Raw genomic sequence first — 10,036 nt, 5'->3', positions numbered from 1 at the left:
CCCAAGTGAGGATATTTGAGAGGGAAAAGAAAGTAATCATGGGGGACAGAGGGAGGGAGAGACCTGGGTAGATGAGGGGCAGGGAGGGGAAGAAGGGAACATGACCAAGTATTGGGGTAGGGGAAATAGGACTGGGGTCCTGAAGGCCAGCAGAAATAATGGAAGCAGGTAACCTTGGGAGGTAGGGGGTGGGAGGACCCTTGAGAATGTACCAGAGACCTGGGAGGTGAGAGACTCTCAGGACTCAAAGGGAGGGACCTTGGATAAAGTTCTTTACAGTGTGTGTGTGTGTGTGTGTGTGGGGTGTTGTAGAGTGCACCTCCAGTGGAGGGACAGGACATCAAGTGGAGGGATGGGGTTGCCATCTACAGTCAAAAGCTCTGACACAGAATTGTTCTTGTCTGAAGAAACTGCAGGGATGAAAATGGAGAAAAACATGAGAGAAAGGAAGTCCAGTGACAGGCCCAAATTGGGATCCAGCTCAAGCAGAGGCCCCAAGGCCTGACACTATTACTAATGCTATGGTGTGCTTGCAGACAGGATCCTAGCATGGCTGTCCTCTGAGAGGCCCAACAAGTAGCTGAAAAGAGTCAGATGTAGATACTAGCACCCAACCAATGGACAGAAGCCAGGGACCCTGTGGTTGGATTGTGGAAAAGCTGAAAGATGCTGAGGAGAAGGGCAGCCCCATAGGAAGACCAGCAGTCTCAACTGACCTGGACCCTTGAGATCTCCCAGACAACAAGCCACCAACAAGGCAGCATACAGCAGCCAATATCAGGCCCCTGACACATATACAGCAGAGGACTGCCTGGTCTGCTCTCAGTGGAAAAAATGCATCCTCAATAGACTTGAGGTCCTAAGGAGTAGGGCAGTCTGGTGAGTTGAGGGTGGGAGGGTGGGGACATCCTCTTGGAGATAGGGGTGGTGTGGGAAGGTAAGGTATGGGATGGGGGCTGTCTAGTGGCAGACCAGGAGGAGGATGAAGACTGGATTGTAAAAAAAGATTAAAGAATTAAAAAAAAAAGATGGAAGCCAGTCCCAAAATGGAGTAGGTTTGGCCTCTCACAAGGTCTCTTCCCACTCAGTACCAGGAATCATCACAGAGAATTGTCCTGCAATCCTTCAAGAGGAGATTTCTAATTCCCTTTCCTCTAATTTTTAAGCAACCTCCTTTGGGATGCTAACATATTAGACTCTTTCAAGGAGCCCCAGGACATACACTTGACTCCTTGGGTGTTGGTATCCTATGAGGTCATGCTCACAGTAGCTCAAGTTCATTCTAAATTACCCTGGTTTTATCCTTTGTTCACAATGACCTTGACCAATTTGTAATTCCCTCCAGCCTCTGATAATGGGTTCCACCCCTTGGCTTCCCCAGAACTAACTCAGCATCTCCTTTTCTTTCTCTGCTTCCTACAAGTGGCTGCAATATGACCAACCATCTTCCTGTACCTGCCTCTATGCTTTCCTTAACTGTTGGCATATCTTTCTCCCCATGATGGACTCTATCCCTCTGAAATGGTACATCAGCATAAACTCTTTTTCCATAAGTAGCTTTTGTCAGATGATTTTATTATAGCCACAGAAAAGTAACTAGGGTAGGCTCTCTCTGATTGGATAATGTGACACTCAGGGTTATAATCTTTCCTCTTAGGACTGCTTTCCCTATGTCTCACAGGTTTGGGTATATTGTGTTTACATTTTGATTTAAACCTTTTTTTTTCTTTTATTTCTTCAATGACCTATTCATCATGCAGTAGAGTGTAAATTATTTATTGGTTTTTCAAGGCAAGTTGTTTTTGTTTTTCAATGTAGCCTTGGCTGTCCTGAAATTCACTCTGTAGACCAGGCTGGCCTCGAACTCACAGAGGTTTACCTGAATCTGCTCTGGAATTCTGGCATGAAAGGCAATGTAGTGTGTAATGTAATCTTCATGAATATTCAGGAGTTTTTCTTGCCATGGATTTAAAGTTTTATTTCATTGTGAACAGACAATATAGGAAGTATCCCAGTTTTCTTTTATCTGTTAAGATTTGCTTTATGTTCTAATAGATAATCTAATAAAGGGAATGTTCTGTGGTCTGCTGAGAAAAGAGTATATTCTGCAGTGCTTGGATGGAATGTTCTATAGATATGTATTAAGTTTATTTGATCTATAATGCTGTTTCATCCATCTATCTATCTATCTATCTATCTATCTATCTATCTATCTATCTATCTATCTATCTATTGCCTGGATAGCCTGTTGACTGATAAAAGTGAGGTGTTCAGGTCACTCACTGTTACTGTGCTGAAGTTAATCTGTAACTTTATCTGCAGTAGTATTTTTGTTGTTGTTACATTAGGCAACCCATGTTCGCTGTTTGTTTAGAATCATTAATGTACTCGAGATGTGTGGCTCACGCCCCAAGTGGTATGGAGGGGCCATTTTTGTCTCTGAAATCTCCTTTGTCAGATGTGAAGTGAGCATTCCTGTGTCCTGCTTCCATTTGCTTGGATACATGTTCCATCCTTCCACGTCAAGGCGTCATTTGTCTTTTGTGGTGAGGTGTTTCTTAATGACATCCAATCCAATCTGCTAGTCTTTGTTTTTGGTCAGGGAGTTGGGACTATCGGTATTTAGAGCTATTTTTTGAGAAGTGTGTATTATTTCCTGTCATTTCTTGTTTTTTGTTATGTTTGGTGTTCTGTGATTCCTCTCTTGCTAAACTTTTATTCGAGAGTGGTTTGTTCTTCCCTGGGGAATGGTCCTTTGGAACCGTTCGCTTCTCTCTTCATTCCCTTCAATTATCTTTCGTAGAGCTGGTTCAGTGGTCGTGTGATCAGGAATCTCATGTTCATCACAGAAAGCTTTCTTTTCTCTTTCAATTATAGCTGGTATATCATTGTTGTTGTTGTCTGCCTCAGCTTCCCAAATGCTGAGATTAAAAGCATGAGCTATCACACCTAGCTGTATTTATTTATTTATTTTAAATCAATTTTGTTGCTGCTGTTGCAGCAGCTGCTGGTGGTGGTGTGTGCACACACGAGCATATTTACAGAGTTCCGTGCGAGGAATTATTTACAGGAGCATGTGCTCCTTATCAGTGCCACAAGTGACTCCATTTTGACCAGAATAATTTCCCTCCATGTCTTAGGACAATTTTCTGTAATGAAACTGATTAAACCATCTTGTGCTATGGTTTGATTTGGTTTAGCCATCCCACAAGGAGAGAGGTCCCTCCTGTTTGATCTGACTCCATGATGTATGTGTGTTTGCAAACAGCTATTCAAGGAGAGAATGTCAAAAAGCCTTTTTATTTGTGGCCAAATTTAAGAGACTGGGCATTCTAGAGAGTTCTAGAAGAAAAGGCTCTTAGGCTGAGTTTCCCTACATCTGTTATGAAACACTGAAGAATGTTGAGGCACAGGGTGCATCATGGACTAGGCACAGAAAGAAGGTTAAGGGCAGGACAAGTGGAGAGAGCGGTGAAATGCTCTCTTCGGGGCATGGCATGCCGTTTTGTAGCAGAATATCAACACACAGGCTATACGACTTTATAGTCTGAGGATCACTAAGCAAATCATAGACACACAGAGAAGCCAACAGCGCAGTACAGCCCTGAGAATTTGCTTTATAGCAGAATCTGGAATCTTCAAAGTATGTAGATCTTTTAAACTTTGCTTGAAAATAGTATTGGTGGTTACAAGTAGACATTACCCAGTGCATATATGATAGCTCTACTCAAGCATTAAAGGCTTTCAGCTTAAACAGAAACTTAACTGATCAGACTGTGTTAAAAAAAAAAAAAGGGCTGACAAAATGAACAGGAAACACAAAATATTGAATATTTATTGGTTTCTCTGTTCTATGGTCCACCAGGATATACTTTATAGAATGAAAAGCTTAAAAACAAGAAAGGCTGGTGTCCTTGGAGTGTGGGGGGTGATGTGGAAAGGGGATCACATCTGAAATGTAAATAAAATATCCAATAAAAACAAGAAAGGCTGGTGTCATTAAAATTAGTATTGTAGGTAGTGATAACCCTTCTAGACATAGGAATGCTCCTAACTGTTTCAGATCATTCTTTTAGCTGCACTAGGTACCATGGTACTGGGAGGCCGTGTCAAAGCAGGACCTCACCCACCTGGTCCTCTGTATCTTTTTCTTTCTAGTTGTGTCTGAGCTATGTCCTGCAAAACAAATTGGTAAAGGTGATAGTTTTAAATTCAGACTGTGGGAGGTCTTCCTATGTAGCCTAGGATATAGCCTGACCATGACCTTGGTTTTTTCCTCAGCCTGAGTGATTCAGTTAAAGACTCCAGGTTAACCATTCCTGACACACCCTCCATAGACAGGTCTGTTGCGTCAAAATCAATCAAACTAAGAGCTTTAAAAGGGACCACATTGGCTCAGGAGTCTCACATTTGGTAGGGAGTCCAGGGTAGGGAGCAGAGCTCCAGACTCCTGTCAACACCAGGACACAGCGGACCCTAGTTTTCTCACTGTGTTACGCCAAGGAAGCTCAGAAGAGAAAATGCAGGTAGGTTGGGAGGAATTCTCTCATTTCTTTAGGTTAGCTGAGAGATTTGTGCCTCAACATACGGCTAAACATGGTTAACTGCCGTGGATCTGAACCCATTTCTATCATTAGCAGAGCTACAAAAACCATATTTATTTTGTGCTTGGGTTTCTTGGTTTTAGTATCTTTAGTCATCATCTTAATTATCCAAGGCTAGCCCACAACCAACTATGCAGTCAAGTATGATGCTGAACTTTTGAGTATCCCCATACCTCTTAGGAGTGAATGGCATTATGACCACCTGCTAGAAACCCGTGTTTTGTGATATAGGATGGAAAAGTACAGTTCCCCACAGTTTGTCTGATACCTTATTATGTTTGAAGCACGACTGAAGTTTATTAGATTTCAAAAAGGGACTTTTGCCCCTGCAGAAAACAGGGAGCAAGTGAACTGGAGAGAGTGGCTGTGGGATTCTCAAAGGAGAGGTGCTGCTGTTGCTTACCGTCCACGTGATCAAGGGCACCTCCCCTGTACACTCTAGATTTTTGATGGTTTAACTTCACAGGCAGGCTTTGTCGTTAGGTGGGAATGGAGCAGCACCGGTGGATGAGGAAGTGAGAGTCCATTGCTTAGCTAATGCAACAGGAGGCTGTTTCCTGAGTCCATGCAGAGCTAGGAAACAAGGATTCCTGTAGCATGAAACCTGTTTTAACATTTGATTTATTCATTTCTGCACAGAGAGATGCAAGCCAAGTCCAAATCGTGAGAAACACCCAAGAAACCAATGGGAGAAGGTGGCCAAGGCATGAAGGCCGAAGTTCCTCAGGTAATCAAATCCCTGCTAAATCCTAACTCTGCTCTTATGGTTCTTTTTCTATGACTGTGAGGAGATGCAAGAGCCCTGATGTGGACATCTGTGGCAAGGAAAGCCTAGCATTCAGCATTACCTGATGTCTGCCTTTCTCCCAGAAGAGCCAAAGGCTCTGAGTACCTCCTCAGTGTGGGTGCGGTTATGAGTCTATGCAGCTACAACATTCCCTGGTAGCACTTATGCTGTGGATCCCATTGTATTCTGAGACATCTTCCCCCAGACTGCAGGCAGCTAAGCATTCCCAGTGAGTGGACTTGTTGCTGTTAAGAGCAGGGTAGTTGCTGGGACAGGGCTGGCAAGACAGTGTTCCAAGCCACTTGATAACTGAAACTATTTTTGGCCAATCAATGTGAAGTAAGAGTCCCTGAGAAATGTTGACATGTTCATGAGTTGTGGGGAGCCGACCAAAGGCAGCTATCATCCTTGCAGCCATCTTGAGCCATATACCCCAACAAGAGACTTGAATACAATAGCCTACAACAGCTGAGCACACTCTGATAACATCTTGCTTTAGATACCCAGGATCTTCCCTTGGGTGTGTGAGATTAAAGGTGTGTGACTTAAGGGTGTGATTTAGAGATCAGATTTAGAGACAAGACCTAAGGGCATGACTTAAAGGCGTGACCTAAAGGTGTGGCTTAGAAGTGAGACAAATAAAGGGTGAGAAGCAGACAGAAGAGTTCAGTACAACTTGGAACTAGGAATCAGGTTAGAAAGTACAACTTGGAGTAGGAATTAGGCATTGAGGAAGAAGACACTTGGACTAGAGAACTCGGAAGAAGGATTATTAGGCACTAGGCACTTGAAGGAAGAACTTGGAATTAGACATTAGGCACTTAGCACTTAGAAGAAGTAACTTGGAACTTGGAGGAACTAGGGAGTAGGATCTAGGGACTAGGAACTCAAGACTTGGGACTTGAGAGAAGAAGAGAGACTGAAGAATAAACAGGATTGAGTCACACTCTTCCTTGTCTCCATTCTTGGAGTCCATCCTCACACTCTCTCTTGCTGAACCCCGACTGGTGGACTGGAACAGCTTGGGGCAGTGCAAGCTCTAACAGTTTAGCCCCCAAGGCTTTTGGCAGTGCGCGTTCCAACATCTATAGAGCAGTATGAGACACTTTGGCCTCCAAATGTGGGGTAGCTTGGGCTGTAACAATGTGTGAGATCTTTGATATCCTCATCACATCCTTCTGTCCCTTCCAGTTCCTCCTGATAGCCCATGGACTGAACATGAAATCTGGATCTTCCTGCAAGAGTGGGAAGTTGTTGAATCTGAAATTGGGCATCCAGGCAGGAAACTGAAGAAGAAGGTACGGTCTCTTTGTGGCCGCCTCTACAATCGAGGCCTGAGGAAGAGCTGGAACAGCTGCCTTGACCTGATGCTGAAGATGATGGACCTGCATGAAACCCTTTGTAATGAGGGTCAACGACCTGATCCCTTGTATTCTCCTTATGCACGGGACCTGTATAAGATCTTGGGCCACAGATCCCTGAGAAGCCATCGACCAGGTGAGTCCCCTGTGTAGAGAAGGCTTTCAAATCCCAGAGTGTAGCATCAGCTGGGCATTGAGCAGAGTACACAGTTGAGGGAATTCCTTTTCCCTTAGGCCTTTGCTTCACATAGCAGCCTGCACTCTGTGTCCAACTTCTTCTGTCACCCCAAGGAATTTAGACTTGTTCATAGTTGACTCTTACCCAGAGACAAGGCAATTACTTATAGTGCCTCAGCAGGAGTGAGGGTGCCATGTTTATGCTCTCTCTGTTTCTTCTCCTCTCATGTCCTTGGAATGAAGGCCGTGGTAACCTCCCTGCTTCCAGCACACCCTCCCTCTCCATTGGTGATCCCATCTCTCCAGGGTGTTCCCCTTGGGATTATCACATCCCTCCACCAATTGGAAAGCTTAGTGGGAACTCATCACTGATGGTGTCTACTGGTGTTATACTGACTTCCAGTTGGAAGGATTGAAACTCCAGTAGCCTTTGTCATTACTACCTCATTTAAGTTCACAATTCATCTGTACTTGGCTGAGAGATATTCTATCACGTGAGGCACAATTATGACCTAGTTAAATATATAGTGCATTTGTCATCTCTCCTTGGATGCTTATATCACTTTTCTGTAATTTTATACTGGTTATTGTTTCATTTGGAAACTAGGCTGGACCTAAGGTGCCATTATTGTCAGGAGTTGACAGGAGGTGGGCTTGTTATGGCAGTTGTTTGTTGTCAAGTTGATTAAATCTTTGTTACAATGTAACAAATCAAAAAGAAATTCTTTTCCTTACTGGTTTTCTGTTTGAGTTGTACAGGAAGTGAAGTTATTGAGCAAATGTGTGAAATGCCATCCCATGCCCTGAATTCCAGCACTGGAGAGGGCCAGCCAGGGGAAAGCAGATCAGTGTGATGTCCTAGAGAGTTTGGTCTCAATGTTAGTGAGTTGTAGGATGGCCAGCACAATGGAAGGAAAGCGCATAGCATAGAAGAAACTTAACTGACTGACCTTGGATTCACTTTGTATCTCTGATAATTTTAAATTGAGACAGTGTTGTCTTCCCACATTGCCTAGTATTACCTGAAGTCTGCCCTTTGCTAAAACCTAAACTCTGAAAACATATCTATTTTGTAAAGCTGAAGATACATGAATTCCCAGTGAGTGCACCTCTTGCTATGAACAGCTCCGTAGATGCTGGATCCTGGGCTCTCAATCAAGTCTTCCTAACCACTTGATAACAGATAGGGGCCATTGCTGGCCGTGCAATGTGCAGGGAGAGTCCCTGAGAAAAGTTGACATGTACATGTGCATGACCTCTGATCTTCACATCCGGCTTCTCTGTCCCTGTAGTTCCTGCCTGTTGCTCCTGGACTGACCTTGAAATCAGGATCTTCCTGCAGGAGTGGGAAGTGGTGGAACAGGAAATCCACCACCCAGGCAAGAAGATGAAGAAGAAGAACAGTGCTATCTGCCAGCGCCTCTATCAGATGGGCCTGAAGAAGTGCTGGGAAAGCTGTTTGGACCTGATGTGGACCCTGAAGGACCTGCACACAACTCTCTGTAATGAGAGACCAGGGATCGTGCCCCTGTTTTCTCCTTATGCAGAGGCCCTGTACAGGATCTTGGGCCCCAGATGGCAGGACGGCCATGTCCAAGGTTAGTCTCTCCTGCATAGACACTTTGGGTACTGTCAATAGTGGCATCAGCCCGCTTGTCTCTCATGGGCATAGAGCTGAGCAGACTATGTAGTGAAGCCCCATTCCCACAGGACTGTGTTGCACACAGCAGCAAATTCTGGCCTTCATGAGGAAAACTTCCTGGTTCACCCCAAGGCAGTGGAATTTGGGCTTGGTCATAGTTGACTCTGACCCAGGGACAAGGCAATTACTTACAGTGACTCAGGGAGAGTGAGGGTGCCATGTTTATGCTCTCTCTGTTTCTTTTCCTCTCAGGTGCTTGGTATGGTCGGTCTGGTAACACCCTGCCTTCTATGTGCCCTCAACCTCCAATGGTGATGCCCCCTCCAGTATACCAGCCTTGGGATCATGACATGTCTGCATCTTCTGGACAGCTCCATGGGAACCCATCAATGATGGTGTCCAGTCAGTATTCACTGGATCCCGGATCGGAAGCCTGGAATGCCACCTATCCAAGGACAGTACCACACATACTTCCTGCCTTTGTCCCTGGAGACACCAACCTCCAAGTGCCATGGTCAACTTATGAATGACAGCCCAAATCCTCAGTGAAGACACGTGAAGCCTCTTTTCTTTTTCTCTATAAACCTCAGAATCATACAGCATTTTATGGATACTCAATTTCTCTATCTTGTTGGACTGGAAAATATGAAATTAAATAAATTTACATGATGCACCTGTCTTCACATGTTTTATTCTTGTCACTTCATTGGAGGCCATAAGTGTAGAGGGGAGGGGATGTGGCATTTAATGGTGGATGTTCCTTGTCAGGGGACCTGGCATCTGGTGTCTACCCTCGATGTTCATCAGACTCCTGAGCCTGAGGCTTCTACTCTAGAAAGGGAACCTCTACTTCCCAGACCCCAGCTCAGCAGCTTTTTCTTTCTCTGGGCCTCTTGCTAGGGAAATTGTGATCAGTGTTTCACAGCCTCAATTTATTCAGAATACTGGGAAAATGGGTTCAAAATTGAGCTGTACTTAGGTGGGGATTATAATATCAATTGAGAGAATATGAAAACTTACCTAAATATTTAAGTTTCAGATAGTAAAATACTATATGTCAAGGGTCGTTGCTACTATTCTAAATTTGTAAGGCATTTACAGGTGGAAGAGGGGTTGATATATGATGTTAGGTTGATATGTGGTCTGGTTATATATATATATATATATATATATATATTGCATTTGCCATTCAACCTAGGACAGTTACATCTCTTTAGATTTAATTAGCATCCAGATATATTTTGTTAAATAAATGGTGACCTGAGTTGATATGACTGTCAGTCAGGTTGACATTCTGATTGCCTTCAACTTGAATACATCTAGAATTAACTAAACTCTCAAATGTGTAGACACCCTTCTGAGGAATTAGCTTAATCACTTGAATCAGAAAGTTGTACTTTTGATGTAGTTATGTGAGGTGGAAAAATACACTTTTCCCCAATCTTTAGAAGTGGAAAAATCAGGC

At 43.9% G+C, this 10,036-nt stretch overlaps 1 protein-coding gene across 1 annotated transcript; it reads left to right on the top strand.

The window, feature by feature from the left end:
- The first annotated feature begins 4,520 nt into the window (after positions 1–4,520).
- LOC117705596 (uncharacterized protein MSANTD5-like) lies at positions 4,521–9,171 on the top strand. The gene is made up of 4 exons (XM_076932046.1): positions 4,521–4,526; positions 5,244–5,331; positions 6,583–6,888; positions 8,824–9,171. Exons 1-4 carry the CDS (start codon positions 4,521–4,523, stop codon positions 9,099–9,101), a joined length of 678 nt encoding a protein of 225 aa, XP_076788161.1. The 3' UTR covers positions 9,102–9,171.
- The last annotated feature ends 865 nt before the right edge of the window (positions 9,172–10,036 follow it).

The sequence above is a fragment of the Arvicanthis niloticus genome, chromosome 3 (genome assembly GCF_011762505.2).
Source record: "Arvicanthis niloticus isolate mArvNil1 chromosome 3, mArvNil1.pat.X, whole genome shotgun sequence".
Lineage (NCBI taxonomy): Eukaryota > Metazoa > Chordata > Mammalia > Rodentia > Muridae > Arvicanthis > Arvicanthis niloticus.
Note: the sequence above shows the minus strand (reverse complement) of the source record. Positions and strands in the feature narration are given on the sequence as shown.